Source organism: Miscanthus floridulus, chromosome 8, assembly GCF_019320115.1.
Source record: "Miscanthus floridulus cultivar M001 chromosome 8, ASM1932011v1, whole genome shotgun sequence".
Taxonomy (NCBI): domain Eukaryota; kingdom Viridiplantae; phylum Streptophyta; class Magnoliopsida; order Poales; family Poaceae; genus Miscanthus; species Miscanthus floridulus.
The window spans coordinates 148,438,631-148,460,083 of NC_089587.1; the positions used below are offsets into that span (position 1 = coordinate 148,438,631).

Here is a 21,453-nt window from a genome sequence, read left to right on the forward strand (position 1 = left end):
AGTACCATTCAAAGCTCTCAAAGCTCTTGCATTATTCAATTCGATTTAGCAGGAAAATCTCATCTCATCTCATCGTCATCACGGAAAATAAATAAAGAGAAGGGAAGTCAGCACTGAGGACTCGGCCGGTACTCCCGGTAGCACTGGCGCTAGCAGTGGCACAGATCGATCGGTCATCACCGATTATAAAGAGAAGACTCCACCGGTAGCCATCGCTGCCGCCCACCCCCCGCCCGGATCTCGCTGCCTCTCCCGCCCCTGCTCGCAAGTCGCCGTCGCCGTCGCCAGCCACCGCCATGGGCACGGCCAACGGCCAGCAGCCGTCGGCGGAGGGCGCTTCCTCTGACAAGCTCCGCCACGTCGAGTCCATGTCGGAGCTGCCCTCCGGCGCCGGCAAGATCTCCGGGATCAACGCCGTCGTGCTCGGGGACTCGCTCGCCGCCGAGGAGAACGACCTCATCTTCCCCAGCTCCGACTTCTCTGCCAACGCTCTCGTCTCCTCTCCGAAACAGGTGTGTACTACAAACAAACCGAAACTTAGTACTCGTCAGACGCGCGCGTGCGCTTCTTGATTCTTGCTGTTGAAGCAAATGCAAAAATCGAGTCTTTTTATCCAATCAATGGCTTGCTCTAGAGTAAGGCGTTTGCTTTAGCACTTGGGCGCTTTTCATTTTGGGCATCGTACAACTTTGCAAGCATGAGAGGAGAGAGGTTAGTCATGATCAGGCTTGTTGGGAAAGTCCGACAGGGACAACTATGGGACATGAACAGTACGGCCAAATTGGGAACGACAATTTATCTGCACTGGTGTTTGTTTTTCATTTTGTTTTCGACAGTTGGTGATGTAATAGCATTGTGATCTTGCTGTGATTTTTCATGATCGGCATCAGTATCGGGAGATGTATGAGAGGTCCATCAAGAACCCAGCCGGGTTCTGGTCGGAGATTGCCGAGACCTTTTACTGGAAGGAGAAGTGGAACCCCGCCGAGGTCTGCTCGGAGAACCTCGATGTCACCAAGGGACCCGTCCAGATCAACGTAAGCGTTGCTTGATGGTTGTTATTATTAGCTAAACTTAGCATTCCTTTGGAATAGAACGGGTATAGTATAGTGGTTCTGATTCGTCTTATGGTTCTTGGTCCTGTACAGTGGTTCAAGGGAGGGAAAACCAACATATGTTACAACGCTGTTGACCGCAATATCGAGTCTGGCAATGGGGACAAGATTGCAATGTACTGGGAGGGTAATGAGCCTGGTCAGGATGGGAAGCTCACCTATTCCCAGCTTCTGGAGAAGGTTTGCCAGGTAAATGCATGCTCATGTCCGAAAATTTTGCCAAAAGTAAAACTGAGAGTGGCAAATGTACTAGCACACATGTCAACACTTGCATTCAGAGGCTCAAAGAAGATGACCAAGTCTAAGCCGTCCTTTTATGTTTGTAGCTTGCAAATTACTTGAAGAGCCTTGGTGTCGGCAAGGGTGATGCTGTTATTATCTACTTACCAATGCTGCTGGAGCTTCCCATTGCCATGCTTGCTTGTGCCCGCATTGGTGCTGTTCACTCGGTAATTGCTACAACTACAAGCTATATATATTGGTCGTTTTGTCAACGGTTTTCTTTTCTATGTTGTGATGCATCATGCTTGTACAGGTTGTGTTTGCTGGCTTCTCAGCAGATTCTCTAGCCCAAAGGATTGTTGATTGCAAGCCGAAGCTTGTCATCACGTGCAATGCTGTGAAGCGGGGAGTCAAACCCATCTTTCTCAAAGATATAGTGGATGCAGCTTTAGTGGAAAGTGAGAAGAATGGAGTCTCTGTAGGTATGCACTGGGATCTGGTTTGGGTATTCGCATCAATAACTTTGAGCTTTTGTCAGGTGGCAGCTATTTTGTACTCGTTATTTCTTCCCATTGTCCATCCATGTTTTCTTGCGACATCATGCCAAACAAACCTCATATGAAGATAGACACAGAGCTAAGGGTTACACTAGGGTTCTCAATGTGTTATTTTTTTTCTGTAGTTGCTCATTTATGGGAGGCAAGCAAAACTAATCCCACATTTGGGTAAAGAACCAATTGAGGAAGTTTGTCTAATAAAACATTCATGGGGCAATTAATGGTAACTAATTTCGTGAAGTTGCAAATTAGGGGGGGGGGCTCTCATATATCACAGGTCACAAGCATACTTGATTTAATACAACAAAGTTAAGAGGGGCCATCTATTGTTTATCTAAATGATAAGAAAACCGAGGTACATGAATTGGGATACAGAAACGGGATTTGCTATGTCACACGTGGCTAAAAATAAGGTAGTTTTCCATCAACCAATGCTGACTGTTGGATGACAACCGAACCATTCAAACATTGTTTTCCAAATCTGTACCTCTTCCTCTCTCACGATGTTCTCTTGGGGTGTGTTTGGTTGCCGGATGGGGGTTGCATCGTATATCCTGGATGAGGGGACGCAGTTCAGAAAAGAAAGCGTTTGGTGAAGTTGCATGAGCAGATGCAAAAAAACTGAGATGTTGTTTGGTTACTTTCATGAGCGGCCAACTAAACATCCTGCTCGGGCAGCTTTATACGGCTCCATGCATGCAAGCTGGGTGGAGCAGGGAAACTAAACACGCCCTTTGTTTCTCCCTGCATGCAATGGTGAGCCATTAGCAAACTTCAGCACACACTGAGATCTTTCGGTGGTTGCTTTGACGCCACTGGCACAACACTACACAACCAGCAGAATGCCATCCATGGCCAGCAATGTTTCGCTGCCCACTGCTGTGCTGGCCTTCTTCCCAGGGAAACTCTTTAGACCAACAAGAGCACATCCGAAGCTGGAAAACCCGTCCCAAAGTACAAATCTCACAGGAAGTGCTTTACGGATGTCGTTAACTGATCTCTGGTGATATTTCAGTTGCCGGCAATATAGGAGGCACCAGAAAATAATCCATTACTCTTAGGGGTTGTTTGTATCTTATGTTACGCCAAAACCATAGGATATAAATTCTGCGAGACTAACATCTTCTTTGGTTAGTATATAGTAAAATAGGATAAGTGAAATTCAAAGTATTAGTTTTCTGAAATTCAGTCACACCTGGTTTCCGTGGAACTCAAAATAATAAGAGTAACAACAGAAAAACTGAAAGCTAATTTTTAGGCAATATCCTACCCTTACCAAATATGAACAAAAACAACAACAACAACAACAACAAAGCCTTTAAGTCCCAAACAAGTTGGGGTAGGCTAGAGTTGAAACCCAACAGAAGCAATCAAATGTGAACAAAAAAACAAACTAAAACTAACACAAACATTTGTTTCAACAGACCCTGTGATGCAAACAGCCACTTACTTTTCAGAATCATATAAAATGTCGCATTTGGATGATGTTTAGCCACTGCATTGGCCTGGGTATCCTATGTTGCTGCATTTGGCTTATAGTGTACTCAACCTCAAGTCCTCAATTATATTCTAACTTGATAGTCAAAGAAACTTCTTTTCTGGCATGTGGTTCATTCAATGAGCCCATCTGAGAACCATTGAATATACCCTGGTTTATAGTCCACTGATGCAGACTTTCATTGTGCCAATACTAGGTCTCTGCTTGACGTATGAAAATCAGTCAGCCATGAAGAGGGAAGACACAAAATGGCAACCAGAAAGGGATGTTTGGTGGCAGGTGCTCCTAAATAGAAACTTTGTTATTATATACAGTAGTCATCTACTGTGAATAACATTGCTAAATTGTTATAATTTGTTGCACAATATCTTCCAGGATGTTGTGACCAAATTTCCAACCAAATGTGATGTGGAATGGGTGGATGCAGAGGATCCATTGTTCCTTTTGTACACAAGTGGCAGCACAGGGAAGCCAAAGGTACTTCTAACTGAGCTGGATTAAGTAGCTATTGCATTAGCTGGATATTTATCTCTCTTAGCTTATGTAGGGTGTATTGCATACTTCTGGGGGCTACATGGTGTACACTGCAACAACATTTAATTACGCATTTGACTACAAGCCAACTGACATATACTGGTAGGTGGTAGCACATAAGCTCTTGTGTTTTTTAGCATGTACCCTCATTCCTTTGTGGGGAATTATTCATAGAAGCTGCTATTTCTTTATCCACCCCGACTGTTTTGTTTGCACCAGGTGCACTGCAGACTGTGGCTGGATTACTGGACATAGTTATGTAACATATGGTCCTTATTAGGCAATAGGAGATTGTATATTGCATATATTAGGCAATAGGAGATTGTATATTGCTTATTTAGGCAGTCCAGTCAATTAGGATCAGAGATTTACTCCTGTCCTTGTATTTGTAAACTGCCATGTATAGCAGCAGCAGCTGCCCTATAATATAGGCGCCCCTCTCCCATTGAGAGTGTGGCTTATTGCCCCAACATCATATTCTACATGGTAATCAGAGCCATCTGATCTTGGCCCTCCCTCTCCTCCCTCAAGCCTGCGCCGCTCTCTCCCTGAGTGCCGCCCAAACCTTGCCGCGCCGCCAAACAGCCGCGCCGTCATGACCACAGAATCCTCCACCACCTCCGCCACCTCTCCAGCCATGGCTGAAGCCATCAACCCAACCGTTTGCCCATATGCTCTGGTAAACGTCAAGACCCACATCCCCATGACCCTCGAGCTGCGACCCTCCAACTACACCAAGTGGTCCACAGCTTTCAACGCCATGTGTGGCAAATTCGGGCTGCTCTCGCACCTTGACGTCGTCTCCCCTACGCCCACTGATGATGCATGGGTGCAGGCTGATTTCTGCATCCGCAGTTGGATCTTCGGCACCGTCTCCGACTCCGTCCTCAACCTCGCTATGACCGGCGCCCAGCAGACCGCCGGCCAGCTCTGGACAGCCATCGCCGCCTTATACCAGGCTAACAAGGCGCCCCGCGCCGTCTTCCTAAGTCACGAGTTCCACTCGTTGACCCAGGGCGACTCCTCCATCGACGAGTACTGCGTGCGCATGAAGGAGGCTGCCGACAATCTTCGCGACGTCGGGCAGACCATCACCGAGCCCAACCTCGTCCTCAACCTGCTCCGCGGCCTCAACGAGAAGTACCAATCCGTCGCCGACAACATCGCCGCCCAGGAACCTCTCACCTTTGCTGTTGCCAGGAACCAACTCCTCCTCAAGGAGCTGCGTCTCAAGAACGAGGACAAGGTCCGCGCCGCTTCGGCCCTTCTCGCTGCCTTCACCGGCGCCCCTAGTGGCGCCCCCCCGGCCGGAATCCCACAGCAGCAGTCGCGCCAGCGGCAGCAACCGCGCCAGCATCAGCAGCCGCGCCAACACCAGCACGGCAACGGCGGCCGCCGCGACAACCCTCGGCGTGACAGCAAGCGTCAGCCCTGGGGCTTTGATCCTTGGACTGGTGCACGTGTCAACCCCGGCGACCGCGTCATACCTCCCTGGGAACGCGACCAGGGCGGTTCCGGCGCCCCTGGCAGCCACACATGGCAGCCCCCACGCCATCAGGGGGTGCTCGGTGCCTCTCCTCAGGCGCACACGGCGTTCGCCCCCGTCCAGGCTTCCTCCAACAACACTGGCGGACCGACATGGGACTCGGCCGACCTCATTACTGCCCTGCAGCACTTGGCTGTCCAGGGCAGCCCCTCATGGGTCGTTGACTCCGGCGCTTCATCCCACATGACGTCCTCCGATGGTATGCTCCTCCAGCGCCTACCCCCCTCCACCTCCTCTATAACAGTAGGCAATGGCACTAGTATTCCGGTCACGTCTAGAGGTCACTCCATCCTACCCACCGCCACAGCAAACTTCTCCCTCAATAACATTCTCGTCGCCCCTTCCCTCGTCCGTAATCTTTTATCCGTTCGTCAATTCACCCGTGAAAATCGCTGCTCTCTTGAATTTGACGCTCTTGGTTTTTCTGTTAAGGATACCCAGACGGGACGCGTGATTCATCGCTGCAATAGTACCGGTGATCTCTACACCATACCTGCTATCCCTCCGACCGCTGGCGCCTCCTCACATGCTCTCCTGGCTGTTTCGTCGACTCTGTGGCACCAGCGTCTCGGCCATCCAGCCCCTGCTGCATTACAACAGTTAAATAAAATACATGCTGTTTCCTATAATAAAGTAGATCGCTCCCTCTGTCATTCATGTCAACTAGGCAAGCATACGCGTCTACCCTTCAGTGCCTCTCAGTCTTGTTCCCATGCCCCGTTTGAACTACTTCATTGTGATGTTTGGACCTCTCCAATACCTAGTATATCTGGTTTTTCATACTATTTAGTTTGCCTGGATGATTACAGTCACTATTGTTGGGTTTTTCCTCTCCGACGCAAATCCGAGGTCCATCAACACTTAGTTGAGCTCACAGCTCTTGCACAAACCCAATTTAACCTCCCTGTAAAATGCTTCCAAACCGACAATGGCACCGAATTCGTCAATACAGCCACCACCACCTTCTTCGCTGCTCGGGGAACACTTCTCCGTCTCTCCTGCCCATACACTTCCCCTCAAAATGGCAAGGCGGAACGCACCATCCGCACCCTCAACAACTCAATTCGCACCATGCTGCTCCACGCCTCCATGCCGCCTGCATACTGGGCTGAGGCTCTCGCTGCCGCCTGCTACTTACTCAACAGGCGCCCTTCCTCCTCCATATCCCATGAGGTTCCCTTCACTCGCCTCCATGGACAGCCACCCACCTACAGCCACCTTCGCGTTTTTGGGTGCCTATGCTACCCAAACCTACAGGCTACCTCCCCACATAAGCTCGCACCTCGCTCCGCGGCATGCATTTTCCTTGGGTATCCATCCTCTCATAAGGGTTATCGGTGTCTTAACCTGGAAACTCAACGCATCATTATTTCTCGTCATGTTGTGTTCGATGAGACTGTTTTTCCTTTTTCCACTGCCAGCGTCCTCCCATTCCCTCGCTCCCTGGATTTCCTTCTAGACAACGATTCGGTTTCGGTGCCTTGCTCTACTGTTCCTGCAGGTCGAGGTCCCTCCTCAACGACCACGGTTGCTCCGTCCACCCTGGACGTTGTGCAGCCGCCTCCTGATGATGACCCGGCTCTTCTCCTGCCTGGGGGGCGCGGCCCTGTGCCCCCTAGCCCCAGTTCGGCTTCTCCACCACCGGGCGGGTGTGGTCACGTGCCCCCGCCTGGCCTTCCTGTGGCTCCGTTCCCACGGACCTACAGTCGACGACCCCAGCCGGTGCCAGCGCCATCGGTTGTCCCTACAGCACCGGCGCCTCAGGCTGCAACCCCATCTCCGCCACTCACGCGCACCAGGACCGGCGCCATCCCGCGTGTGAGCTACGAGGGGCTCGCTGCCACCTTCTCGCCCTCACCATCGCCTTTACCGGCGAACTACCGCAGCGCCCTCGCCGATGCCAACTGGCGGGCTGCGATGATGGCTGAGTACCAGGCACTCGTCGACAACGACACCTGGCGTCTTGTTCCGCGCCCTCCTGGCGCGAACGTTGTGACGGGCAAGTGGATTTTCCGGCACAAATTCCATGCCGATGGGTCCCTCGCTCGTCACAAGGCCCGCTGGGTGGTCCGCGGGTTTTCCCAACGAGAAGGTATTGACTACGACGAGACATTCAGTCCGGTGGTCAAACAGGCTACCATTCGGACCGTTCTCAGCATTGCCGTCTCCCGCGCCTGGCCGATCCACCAGCTGGATGTGAAGAATGCCTTTCTTCACGGCCACCTCGACGAGACGGTCTACTGCCAGCAGCCACCAGGTTTCGTCGACCCCGCCGCTGCAGATCACGTCTGCCTCCTGCAGAAGTCCCTGTACGGATTGAAGCAGGCCCCGCGCGCTTGGTACCAGCGGTTCGCGGCCTTCCTTCAACAGCTCGGCTTCGTCACCTCCGCCTCCGACACGTCCCTCTTTGTTCTCACTGAGGGGACGAGTCTCGCCTACTTGCTGCTCTACGTCGACGACATCATCCTCACCGCCTCAACTCCCGCTCTTCTGCAGCGACTCATGGCACGACTCCAGTCTGAGTTCGCCATGACCGACTTGGGTGCTCTTCACCACTTCCTCGGCGTCGCCGTTACCCGCACCCCCGACGGCCTGTTCCTGTCACAGCGACAGTACGCCGTCGATCTCCTCCAGCGGGCGGGCATGGCTGAGTGTCATCCTACGTCAACCCCTGTTGATACTCAGGCCAAGCTCTCCGCCCATGACGGCGACAAACTGTCAGACAAGGACAGCTCAGAGTTCAGGAGCTTAGCAGGGGCTCTTCAGTACCTGACTCTGACGCGTCCTGATCTGGCTTATGCAGTTCAACAGGTGTGTCTCTTCATGCACGCCCCAAGGGAGCCCCACCGTGCGCTCATCAAGCGCATTCTGCGCTATGTGAAGGGCACGCTTTCCTCCGGTCTTCACATTGGCGCCGGCTCCGTCCAGACACTGACCGCATACTCTGATGCTGACTGGGCTGGTTGCCCTGACTCCAGGCGGTCCACTTCTGGTTTCTGCGTCTATCTCGGCGACAACCTGGTCTCCTGGTCCTCCAAACGCCAGACCACGGTCTCCCGCTCTAGTGCTGAGGCCGAATACCGTGCTGTGGCTCATGTTGTGGCCGAGTGCTGTTGGCTGCGGCAACTCCTTCAGGAGCTCCATCTTCCGCTGCCCCAGGCCACGGTGGTTTTCTGCGACAATGTCAGCGCCATCTACATGACGGCCAATTCAGTCCACCACAAGCGCACGAAGCATATTGAAATTGACATTCACTTTGTGCGCGAGAAGGTGGCTCTTGGCGAGATTCGAGTCCTTCATGTTCCTTCATCTCATCAGTTCGCTGACATTATGACAAAAGGGCTCCCAACGCCGCTGTTTCAAGAGTTCAGAACCAGCCTGTGCGTCCGCAAGCCTCCCGCTTCGGCTGCGGGCGGGTATTAGGCAATAGGAGATTGTATATTGCATATATTAGGCAATAGGAGATTGTATATTGCTTATTTAGGCAGTCCAGTCAATTAGGATCAGAGATTTACTCCTGTCCTTGTATTTGTAAACTGCCATGTATAGCAGCAGCAGCTGCCCTATAATATAGGCGCCCCTCTCCCATTGAGAGTGTGGCTTATTGCCCCAACATCATATTCTACAGTCCTCTCCTGAATGGTGCTACGGTTCTCGTTTTTGAAGGGGTATTTTTCTTAAAGCTTTTTGGTCAATGTGTAAATTAAATTGTGGTATCTGATAATAAAAGAAATTATCTGGTTTGATAGTTTTCTTCTCATTTCTTTTGTTGAACTTGTCTTCTTGCCTGAGAACTTATAGCAGTTCTGATAGGATTACGGATCCTACCGCGTAGATCACGGAGTCTGTAGGGGTGAGAGGGAGGTGGAGCAGGCTGGGAACCTCGTTGCTGGCGGCTGGACGCCGTGGTGGAGGATGGGCGGCGGCGGCTGTAGCCTAACCCTCGCGCAGCTACAGTACGACGGCACTGTTCACGCGTGAACAGTAGAGTCGGCTAGGGTTTCTCCCGGCTCCCTGAGGAAGCCGGAAACAATAATATGTTTCTGCTTAATTTCCCAAATAGAGTCTTACAGATATTTATATGTCTCTCTAATAGCGATAATTATAAAATAACCCTCTAGAAATACTATAATTGCGACAATTATATGGGCCATAGCCCTTTGATGGCCGGCTCCCCTCCTAGCCCCTAGCTGGACTGCGACGGCTGTAGGGGATGCCGGTCATAACAAGTTCATTCTTCACATAGTATTATTGTTTGAGCAATGCTTGGCTGCTGTATTTGTTTTGGTGTAGTGATTGGATGTTTTCTAATTTTCTCAAATTTCAGTGAGCTACTGCCTACTGGGTTCTCCTTTTTTTTTCCAATTTCCTTATTCCTAAAGTACTCCTTTGAACCATAAATGTAGACTCCGAATTACCCTGATTCGGGCCGATGCTGGGACATTGTGGACAAGTACAATGTGACAATATTTTATACTGCCCCAACTCTTGTTCGTTCACTCATGCGTGATGGCACTGAGGTATGCACAGCTTCTCTCACAATACATGATTTAATTTTGTAACTTTACACTGTTACCTGAACCAGACGTCATGTGATGCTGGGTATCAAATTACTTCTATTACTTAGGTCCTGTTTGCTAGAGCTCCAGCTCCAAGTATTTCTAGTTCCATAGATATGTGGATCTGAAGCTGTGGGTACACCTGAGTTATTTGGTTGAGTTGTTTTCTTTCTATTCTGAAAAAAAAAAGAGTTTCAAGGTTCTTTATTTTTAACATACAAACTCCAGTTATTTGTTGGTGCTCAGAGCTGGATCCTTGCCAAATAGGGCCTTAAGTCAACCTGATTGTCTTAAAATGATTGGGAGGGGATCTCTGGCTGTTGCTTCTTTTTTCATTGCTAATAACTAACCTCTTCTACTTCAAGGCTGAATTCTTATGGGATGACTAGTAGTTTTAGATAATGTCAACAATTGAGTCATTTAATTTTTTTTATTCATATACCGACTTTGAATATTCCTTATCTCTGTTTTCCGCTATGCTTTTGAAGTATGTTACACGTTACTCTCGAAAGTCTCTCCGAGTCCTGGGAAGTGTTGGTGAACCAATCAATCCTAGTGCATGGAGGTGCGTGGACTTTTTGCCAACTGTTAACAATTTGTGCAGACATAATTATATAAGGTCATATGTCTGTTTTACTTCCTTTCAGATGGTTCTACAATATTGTTGGGGATTCCCAGTGCCCCATATCAGACACCTGGTGGCAAACTGAAACTGGCGGTTTCATGGTAAGATCTTTACAGTTTACACCTCTTGTGACATTTGATATTTTCTTTTTGGGGCCACAAAACAATTGTGATTGTCAATGTTATATGAACTGCTGTGTTTGCTTTCTTTAGATCACCCCTTTGCCTGGCGCCTGGCCTCAAAAACCAGGTTCTGCAACCTTTCCTTTCTTTGGTGTTCAGGTAAACCCAATATATCTATCATATCTAAAAAGATATATGATCCATTTATTTTAAAATTCTGAACTGCTGTCTGTTTATTTTACAGCCGGTCATTGTTGATGAGAAAGGGCAAGAGATTGAGGGGGAATGTAGTGGATATCTTTGCATAAAGAAATCATGGCCTGGGGCTTTCCGGACTCTGTATGGAGATCATGAGAGATACGAGACCACATACTTCAAACCATTTGCTGGGTACTATTTCACTGGTGATGGTTGCAGCAGGTAAGTTACCATAGTTTTTATCCTAATTATATGGGATTGAAACGTACTAAACTAGTTCAGCTAATAGCCTTTTCATTTCAGAGACAAAGATGGTTACCACTGGCTGACTGGAAGAGTAGATGATGTCATAAATGTCAGGTAAGCTACTTATTTGGTTTTTGTCGTCACTTGGTAGAATTTTAGTTTGTGAATGGCATTGGCAACTTTCAAGTGATAACTATCTTACCCTTCATGTGAATATTTAGTGGACACCGAATCGGCACAGCCGAGGTTGAGTCAGCTTTGGTGTCACATCCAAAGTGTGCAGAGGCTGCTGTTGTTGGTGTTGAGCATGAGGTATATAGGCTGCTGCTATTTTTTATCTCCCTTTTCAAGCCTCGTTATCTTTGCTATCCTACCATATATGATTCTTAATTAATAAATTACCTTCAGGTCAAAGGTCAAGGAATTTATGCTTTTGTAACTTTGGTGGATGGTGTTCCGTATAGTGAGGAACTACGAAAAAGCCTTATAATGACAGTGCGCAACCAGGTATTTTGTTTATTTGGATGTTATGACCGAAGAGGTCACATTTTGTACAGATAGTCAACAATCTCTAGATGAAACACCCTTCGGAGTTCAGGAAAATGGTGTGAGCTCTGTGTTGATTATAACTGAAAGACAACAAAGAAAATAGGGCAGACAAAAGATGTAGGAGTCTGTTAATCTTGAACCTGTTGGACATGCCATTTCTTATATTGGCTCCTGCAATCAGGTATGCCAGCAGGTTAACCAATGTGTTGTTGGGTTAACCATCTAATTCATTTGATCTCTTAATCCAAGAAAAAAAATGAACTAGAATTCTAGCAATGAGGTGAAAATGTGAAATAGAATTTAGTCGGCTGGAGTGGGTTTTGGGTTGATTTGTAAAAAGAAAGAAATCTGCGTTGTTACCTGTAGTGCTGAATTCTTTCGCATGATTTAAACAAAAAAAATACAGTAAGCTTCATCTTCACATGATTTTATCATGCCTTGTTTTGCAGATTGGGGCATTTGCAGCTCCTGACAAGATCCACTGGGCACCGGGACTTCCTAAAACCCGGAGTGGCAAGATCATGCGAAGGATTTTGCGTAAAATTGCTGCACGGCAACTGGATGAACTTGGGGACATAAGCACCCTTGCTGAACCTGCTGTGGTTGACCAGCTAATTGCGCTCAGCGATTGCTAGGTTGCAATGTAATTTGGATGGTGGATATGTCCTTTGAGTGCATGTTGAGTTTCTGTGTGTACGATGAGTAGAATGTGCATTTCAATATCAAGAACTTAAGTGGGATGTGATGACATGTTGTTGATGTTTCTTTTTAAACTTTTGTATCAGATATCAAGATAGGTCCATCAGAATGTATTATTGATTGACACAATAAATATATGAATAAATTGTTAAATTTTCATTTGGTTTCGTTTGGATAAACTTTGCCCTTGTTTTGGGGATTCAGTTTGATAAAGTCCTTTTACTTTCTGCATTATTAGTGATATTTAGGTTTTGTGACTTTAGTTTCTATGTGAAATTCTAACCATGTTCATAGTTCAAGTATTTTATCAAGAGACAATCTTATCATAGGAACTTATAAGTTCATCAAACCTACTTTGCATTCCCCAAAATTAAAGAATCATTTTTTCCTGAGTTTCTGAAACAGAATTGGTTTCAGACAAAGCAAGGGCATGCTTCTGAAATGAAACACGGCAAGCTACTTCAAGAACTGAACTTAGATGGTAGCTTCTAAGAAGAACGGGTTGTAGTTTCCCTTGATAACTTGTCGAAAGAGGTGCTGTATCTCATGTGAAATCTCATTCTGTAATCAATAGTATATTCGGCATGTACAAGATGTTCAGATGAGCTGAGGGGCATCAAAGTTTTGACCGCACAGCAAAACTCGGCCTGGCCGCGTACTTCTGCATCCGAACATTATCATTACTCATTGTTTTTTCGGTCTCTATCTTTTTTTTTATTCTCTTTTCCTCGATTTCTGCTCTAATCAACGCACCACTAACCTTTCTAGATTAGATCACCGTTAGCGGAGCACATCACTCATCAGGTTCTACGGCTAGGTGGTGTGTTTGTTATGAGATTCCACGACAATCAGATCGGTCGAGATCTGAGTTTGTTTGAGAACCTCTAAATGGTCCAAGCGAATGGAACCGTTACGCTCCCCTCCTCCGCCCCCACCCCCGCCCCCGCCCTCGTACGCCGCCCACCTGCCCAGATCCGCCGCCGCCGGCCGCGGCCCCCGGTCCCCGCGTGTTTCTACGCGCTCCCCTCCCCGCGGCCGTCCTCCCCATCCCGCTCGCGCTGCTCGCGGTGGCTCATGGCCACAGATCGAACAACCCTCCCGCCGCTACTCACCCCGTGCGTCCGCCGCTGCATCCGCTGCGGCTCACGGAGAGTCCACTGCCCCCTTTCCGAGGCCAGACCTCCGCCTCGGCGCCACCACCGCCGCGTCCGCTGCTGTTGCTGTCGGGTCGGAAAGGACGGGAGGCACGTCGTCCAGACGCGTTAGGTTCGCCTCTACCCTCTGCTGCCGTCCGGTGAGGCGTTACTACCCCACCAGCGCTGCGCCTGCAAGATCTTGCCTCAGATCCGCTACGGGGAGGCGCAGCGCTCATTCCGCCGGGCTGTCATCTCCAACTCTCCAGTCTCCGCCCGGCTTTGTGGGGGATTTCCCTTCCCGAGGGGGGAGACCCAGACCTGTCACCGGGGCGTGGCAAAGGGCCGGTGCGGCGCATTCACGCGAAGGTGAGGATGGCTGGTCAATGGTGCGCCCGCGATACTGGTGGCGTCTCCCCGGGTTCAAGACCAAGGCGCATTCAACACCCTCAACCACCCAGGTCATATCAGCGCATCATCACCTCAGTGTGGAGCTGCTGCGGCGCTTGCGAGGTAAATGCTTCCGCTGCCTCTCCCCTGGCCACGCCGCGGCGAGCTGCAGAGACCCAGTGCGCTGTTTCTCGTGTGGCCGCTGGGGACATAAAAGCAATGTGTGCTTTGCCAGATCTTCACCCGCCAGGCAGCAACCCCCACTGCCCAAGGCTGCTCCTCCTCCCCTCGACGACACAAACTTCCCACCTCTGCAAGTGAGCGGCATGGCCAGGCCCGGGGACCCCTCTGTCCGTCCCCTGGACACCTGTGCAGTGGCTTTCTCCGTAGACTCTATGGACCAGGAACTCGACCGCCTCGCCATGCATGGCATGGTGGCCTGGCTGGGGGGGAACCGCCTAGTGGTTGAGCCGGAGCTCATCAAGCAGGCCATCTGCCACCAGTTTCCGGTTCGTCCGGAGGATGTCTCCGTCGTCAGGCACGCGCCTGAGGACTTCTTCGTCGACTTCAAGCACCGACACCACCGTGACGAAGCAGTGTCGCAGGGGACCTTCCCCTATCGCAACCTCGATATCCACACAAGGCCATGGCAGCTGGTGACACACAGAGACATCTACAACCTCAAGTTCCACGTCCGCCTATGCCTTGAGGGCATTGAAAGGATCAAGATGCCCAAGAGGGGGGATGAATTGGGCTAATTCTAAATTCTCTTGCAATAATCAAATCCTACGGATAGCCCAATTAATCCCTTGTGCCTAGAAAAGTGTTTATATCAAACTAATGCACAACAACCTCTCAACCTATGTTCCAAACTTACTCTAGCAAGCAATTCTATGGATGTAAAACAAGTATTGAATTGCTCAAAGTAAATACTCAAAGTAAGTGCTCAAAGTAAGTAGAGAGAGAAAGGAACGCGGCGATGTTTTGCCGAGGTATCGGAGAGTCGCCACTCCCCACTAGTCCTCGTTGGAGCACCCGCGCAAGGGTGTAGCTCCCCCTTGATCCGCACAAGGATCAAGTGCTCTCTACGGGTTGATTCTTCGACACTCCGTCGCGGCGAATCACCCAAAGCCGCTCACAACTTGAGTTGGGTCACCCACAAACTCCGCCGGGTGAACACCAAACTCCCAATCACCACCAAGCCGTCTAGGTGATGGCGATCACCAAGAGTAACAAGCACGAACTCTCACTTGACCACGCGAAGCCTAATGAGAAGATGGATGCACACTTTGCTACTCTTGATTTGCTAGTGAGGCTACTCTCTTGGATTCTCAAATCACAAACACCTCACTAGGATCTTGCTCTTCTTGGCACTCACAAACGTGTTTCTCAGCTGTTGGAATGAGCAAAGGATACTCCACTCACGAGTGGAGCTTCTATTTATAAGCCAGCCTGAAAAATGAACCGTTATGAGCTTCTGCGGGATGACCGGACGCTCCGGTCGTGATGACCGGACGCTCCGGTCAGTTCAACCCGTGAACCAGCATTCAAGTGATGACCGGACGCTGTCAGGGTCCGATCAGTACCGACCGGACGCGTTCGGTCGCTCTTGGATGCTTACTGTAAACGACCGGACGCTGGATACTCAGGGTCCGGTCACACTGACCGGACGCGTCCGGTCACACTTTTCCAAGTCTGGACCCTTACTGGAGTTGACCGGACGCTGGCCCTCAGCGTCCGGTCACATGACCTCCCAGCGTCCGGTCACACCAGACTTGATCTTCTCGGTCAAATGAACTGACCGGACCCTGCGGCCAGCGTCCGGTCGCACCGGAGCCAGCGTCCGGTCAGTATTTGACCCTCCATTCACTTTCAACTTCCGAACATATGTGAATGAAGTTTGCTCCAAAGGATCTTGGGCATTCATAGGAGCTACCTAGAGCTAGTTTTAACAAGTGTGCACCACACCTAACTCACTAGACTCAACTAGGTCAAGCTACCCGTTCATACCCCCCTTCATAGTACGGCCAAAGGAAAAACAAAGTCCTAAACTACTCTAAGTGTCTCTCCAACTCCAATCGACACTTAGAACTAGTCATCCTTAACCTTGTCGTCCATCCTTTGAAAACCGAAACGATTTCCATCGTAGGGGCATGACAACCTCGATTGCCCAATCGATCTCCATTACCATGACCTAACTTAATTGTCTCTGCAAAACACACGTTAGTCATAGTAATCTTTGTATTGACATTAATCACCGAAATCCAACTAGGGGCCTAGATGCTTTCAGGCATCCCCCTCCATGCCTGGAATGAGAGCATCGCCAAGAGGGCAGTCGCCAGAGCTTGCGACATCGACTACGTTGAGAAGACCTCGCTGGACCGTGCCGACACCAGGGCACTCTGCGTCTGGGCCTGGACGCACAACCCGTCCGACATCCCAAAGGTAACCTGGCTGACTTTGTCATGCAGAAAGGCAGAGGCCCACAGTTCATAGGATGCTCGCGGCCGCCGGGGACTCACCTTCAGGGTGCTGGTGCACCTTGACATGGTGGAGGACCCTCCGGACAGAGACGGCCGGGCTGCTGCTCCCCGGGTCTACACGTGGGACTACGGGATCGTGGATGGAGAGAGGATGCCGCGCGACCGCCACGACCCTCCACCGACTGACACTCAAGGCGGACACCGCGACGACGACAGCGACCATCGTGGGCGCCGTGAATGCCAGGGGGACAGGTGGTACTCGTGGCTCACCCATAGCCTGTCGTGGGCGCCCAAGGACTGCGAGCGGGAACGCTCGGCGTCTAGGCACGGTGGCCGATGACACCATAGCCCGGAACATGGGGGCCGCCGACGCCCACTGCACAACGACACGGATGGCCACGGGGCTCACCAGACGACCATAGGCGGCGACGCGGCTTGCAAGGGTGCACGGCAGCCGACCCAAGGCGACGCTGTAGATACTGGCACAGGGGCTCGACAGCACCTCGTCATCCACCCGGCTGATGTCCACCGCAGAACCAGGGGCCGAAGCAGGGAAAGGGCGCCCCACCGAAGGCCGCACAGGCGCGCGCGCTCGGAGCCGAGGAACACGACGCCGTGCTCAAAATCACCATCGTCGCGCCTGCGCTGCAAGTCATCGGACTTCAACGGAGGCAACGGCAACAACAACCACCCGTCGCCAAGTCCTCCCAAGGTGCGTGCAGAACACAGTCAATGCGACGATTCGCCCTTCATCCCTTCGGTCTCTGCCCCTCCAACCTGTGAACCGAACAACCCTCCAGTTGCCACTGCACAGGGCACAGACGAACCAACGAACGGCTCCTCTTCGGTGCACCTGACCGGAAATGTATCTCCTCCTTGTCTGAATGAACTGCAGGTTCCCCCCCATCGACGACCATGACATCGTAACAGAGCAGCGTGCGTGCCTCGTGGCTGATCAATGCTTCTGCATGGGCCAGGTCTACGCCAGGCAGCCAGGCCCTCTTCGCACGCTCTGCGCCCACGCACAGCAGGCCAGAAACGCCCTGGTGGTGCGTTTCCGCCCTGGCGCCATCTACTCCAGGCGCCGTGTCCGCAGGATGCCCAGTTACTACTCCAGCCGCACACGCATGGCAAATGAGCTTCACCAACTGCTGCCAGAATAGAACGCCAACGCTGAGGAGGTAAACAATGTTGGCCAAACGACGACTGCCAATGATGCACTGGTATCTGAATTCCTACAGGGGATTTCACAGTCCCTGCCTCCACCCATCTTGCAGGTCCCGCCACGCCAGCACAGCACACCACATCGATGCAAGAGGCCCCTGCTCCCGACATGAAGAAGCGTCCGCATAGCCGCCATGAATTGGCCAAGGGGTGACACCCAAGCGAAGGCCAGGCTAGTGCTAATGAAAAGACTAGGCATCCTCGACATGGGAGGACTCAGCCATGACGATGCGTTGCTGCGCTACTTCAGCTTGTACAAGGGACCACTTAATGACGACGCCGTGAAGGCAATGACGGCTTTGTGTGGCCTCGATGCTGAGGAGGCGCTGCCGCACGCCTAGATGACTGCTGTCGCAAATGGGTTGTCCGATGTAATAATGGTAGTAATCGTTTGCCACTGCAGAAGCTCTTCGAGCTCCACATCTTTTGTGTGCTGCTTGGGTTTGGCGACAGCCAGAGACCTACAGTCGCCAGCCCACCCCACTGCAACAAATCGTCAGCTGGTAGTTAGATGTAGCAAGAATTCAGCGAGCAGGAAGCGAGTGCTTTGTATCTTTGTGCCGACAGCCAGCGGCTTTTAGTTATATCGGCCACCACGAGTTGATGCTTTCGTAATCTTTGTGTGCTTATGCCTCTATGTGCTTAACTCGGTGCCTGTTGCCTATACTGAACCAACAGATGGCTTCCTACTTGTCTCCGTCCAAAGAATTATTTTAGATAGGGTACCACTAGTTGACATATGGCACAGATGAATTGCCAGGTACTTAATTGGAACGTTAGGGGGCTAAATGATGGCGCCCGACAAGACTCGGTCAGTGAGCTCGTGAGAACCACTGGCGCCACCATTGTATGTTTACAAGAAACAAAGATGCAAGCTATGGAACGTAATGTGGTTCGCCGAACAGTCGGAGCGAAATTTGGAAATTCCTATAGTGTGCTCCCAGCGGAACAAACACAAGGAGGCATCTTCCTTGCGGTCAACGAAGACTTCTTTGACCTCTCCGACATTGCACTTACCGCGAACACTATAACCGCGCAAATCAACATGAGGGCAGATGGAAAAAGGTAGCAAATTACAGTGGTATATGGGCCGCAAGGGGAGGAGGCCAAATTTCAATTCCTCCAAGAACTGAAAAACATTCCACCACCGAAGAATGATAGATGGCTCATCCTCGAAGATTTCAACCTCATCTACCAGGCGGAAGATAAGAACAATGCCAATCTCAACCGACGTCTCATGGGGGCATTTAGAGCGACGATCGATCATTTGGGACTCAAAGAAATAAAGCTAAATGGCCGTCAATTTACCTAGAGCAATCAACAGCAAAACCCCACGCTCACTAGAATCGACAGACTACTATGTACCCCCCAGTGGGAGCTGTCCTTCCCATCGTGTTTCTTGCACTCCCTTCCTTCGCTCATGTCGGACCATACACCGCTGCTACTCCAGGGGCAACTTGACCACAATCACAGCACTTCCTTCCGCTTTGAAAATCACTGGACTAAGATGGATGGCTTCTAAGATCTTGTCCACGACATTTGGAATAGACCGGTCACCACCGCTCTCCTGATCAAACGCTTGCATATCAAAATGGCACGTGTGGCAAAAGGTATCAAGCGTTGGAAGAAAGAGAAGATAGGGGATACAAGGATGCAGCTCGCCATAGTGAAAGAAGTGCTACTACAATTAGAAGCAGCCCAAGAGCATAGGTTGCTCACTGCCATAGAACTTCACCTATGTTGCCGCCTCAAAGCCCGTAGCACTGGACTCGCGGCCATCGAAAAATCAAGAATCAGACAGAGATCGAGACTAACGTACATTCGCTGTGGGGATGCTAACACAAAGTTCTTCCACACTCGAGCAAACGCACGCCGGAGAAAGAATTACATACATTGTCTACATACGGATGGGGGGGGGTCGCGGTGGCTCATCAAGAGAAAGAAAAGGTCATTCGTGAGTATTTTAAAAATCACATTGGCGCCGCCATGCAGAGAGTTTCCACACTAAATTGGCAATCCCTTGGATACAACCAACACGATCTCTCCAATCTAGAGTTGCCTTTCTCCCAGGAAGAGATAAAATACAATATATATTCCATGCCTTCCGACAAAGCACCAGGACCGGATGGTTTCACGGGGGCCTTCTTCAAAGCGTGTTGGGAAATCATTAAGGATGATATAATGGCGGCAATGAACAGCCTATTCAACTTGAACGCCCAGGGCTTCGAATGGCTAAATTTGGCTTGCATCATCCTTCTACCCAAAAAGACAGATGCAACAAGAGTTACTGATTTCAGACCCATCAGCCTCATCCACAGCATTGCAAAGATCTTCTCTAAGGTGTTAGCAAACAGACTTGCCCCCTGACTCAACCAACTTGTCTCCAACTGCTAGAGTGCATTCATAAAAAAGAGAAGCATCCATGATAACTTCCTATACGTCCAGGGCGCGGTTCAAAGGTTGCACAAGCAAAAGATACCAACTTTATTCATGAAACTAGATATCCATAAGGCTTTTGATATGGTTCATTGGGGGTACCTGCTCGAGATTCTGCAAGCCCTAGGCTTTGGACAATGATGGCGCGAATGGATCTCTATCCTCCTACGTACATCCACTTCCACACCCTTGATTAATGGGCGACAGGGGGCCGCTTTTAGCCATGCTAGAGGCGTCCGTCAAGGAGACCCACTCTCACCCATGCTATTCATCCTTGCTATGGACCCGCTTCAACGGCTGCTGGACCGGGCAACCGACCATGGGATACTCACCCCCTTACCAATCGCGGCGGCAAAATGGAGAACCTCCATGTATGTGGATGATGCCGCCATTTTCATCAGCCCCACAAAAGACGATGTTCAAGCCGTCAAAGCCATCCTGAACGCTTTTGGATCATTCTTGGGACTACATATCAATCTACAAAAGAGCTCGGTGCACCCAATCAGCTGCGTAGACGTTGATCTAGACCAAGTCCTCTCACCTTTCAATGGCCATAGAGGGACCTTCCCTTGCAAGTACTTGGGCCTGCAACTCCACATCAGAGCACTACAAAAGATACACGTGCAACCTCTCATAGACCATATCGGGCAGAGGTTACCCAAATGGAAAGGAAGATGGCTTAACAGAGCGGGACATCTCACTCTAGTAGCATCTGTCCTCTCCTCCATGCCAACCTACCACCTCACAGTGTTTCCTCTAGCCTCATGGGCTAAGAAAAAGATCAACAAAATTAGGAGATCATTCCTCTAGAAGGGGGAGGAGAACGCCAATGACGGACACTGCCTTGTTAACTGGCCAACTGTTACCAGGCCAAAAGATCTGGGTGGTTTAGGCATCATCGACCTTGATAGATTTGGGAGAGCCCTCCGGTTATGATGGCTTTGGCAGGAATGGATGGATGACTCCAAGCCTTGGAACGGCTCCGAGCTTCCATGTTCTGATAATGACCGTCTCCTCTTCAACTCCTCAATCATTATAACTTTGGGGGATGGTGCAAAGACTAGATTTTGGCACCAAAATTGGCTCGATGGACACGCGCCGAGGTACTTAGCACCAAACATGTTTTGCCTAGTTTTAAGGAAAAACCGAACAGTGAAACAAGAGCTCCGGAACAACAATTAGATACGCAAACTACAGAGGAAAATCATCTCCGCTGTCCACATAGAGGAGTTTGTGTCCCTTTGGATACGAATACAAGATGTGCACTTGCAGCAGGGCGTCCAGGACACCATCACCTGGCGGTGGACCGGTGATGGG

The 21,453-nt window shown here is 50.3% G+C and overlaps 1 protein-coding gene across 1 annotated transcript; it reads left to right on the forward strand.

The window, feature by feature from the left end:
* The first annotated feature begins 193 nt into the window (after window positions 1-193).
* Window positions 194-12,629, forward strand: LOC136477345 (acetyl-coenzyme A synthetase, chloroplastic/glyoxysomal-like). Its single transcript, XM_066475471.1, has 19 exons — window positions 194-512; window positions 891-1,037; window positions 1,149-1,304; window positions 1,442-1,564; window positions 1,651-1,819; window positions 3,589-3,671; window positions 3,768-3,869; window positions 3,940-4,028; window positions 4,146-4,195; window positions 9,100-9,140; window positions 9,879-9,992; window positions 10,520-10,596; window positions 10,679-10,757; window positions 10,869-10,937; window positions 11,023-11,198; window positions 11,280-11,336; window positions 11,444-11,534; window positions 11,631-11,729; window positions 12,221-12,629. Exons 1-19 carry the CDS (start codon window positions 297-299, stop codon window positions 12,404-12,406), a joined length of 2,124 nt encoding a protein of 707 aa, XP_066331568.1. The 5' UTR covers window positions 194-296; the 3' UTR covers window positions 12,407-12,629.
* The last annotated feature ends 8,824 nt before the right edge of the window (window positions 12,630-21,453 follow it).

Coding starts and splice junctions, on each gene's coding strand:
- LOC136477345 (XM_066475471.1), top strand. CDS start 297: ATGGGCACGGCCAACGGCCAGCAGCCGTCGGCGGAGGGCGCTTCCTCT. Junction 513..890: donor TCGTCTCCTCTCCGAAACAG/GTGTGTACTACA, acceptor GATCGGCATCAG/TATCGGGAGATGTATGAGAG. Junction 1,038..1,148: donor AGGGACCCGTCCAGATCAAC/GTAAGCGTTGCT, acceptor GGTCCTGTACAG/TGGTTCAAGGGAGGGAAAAC.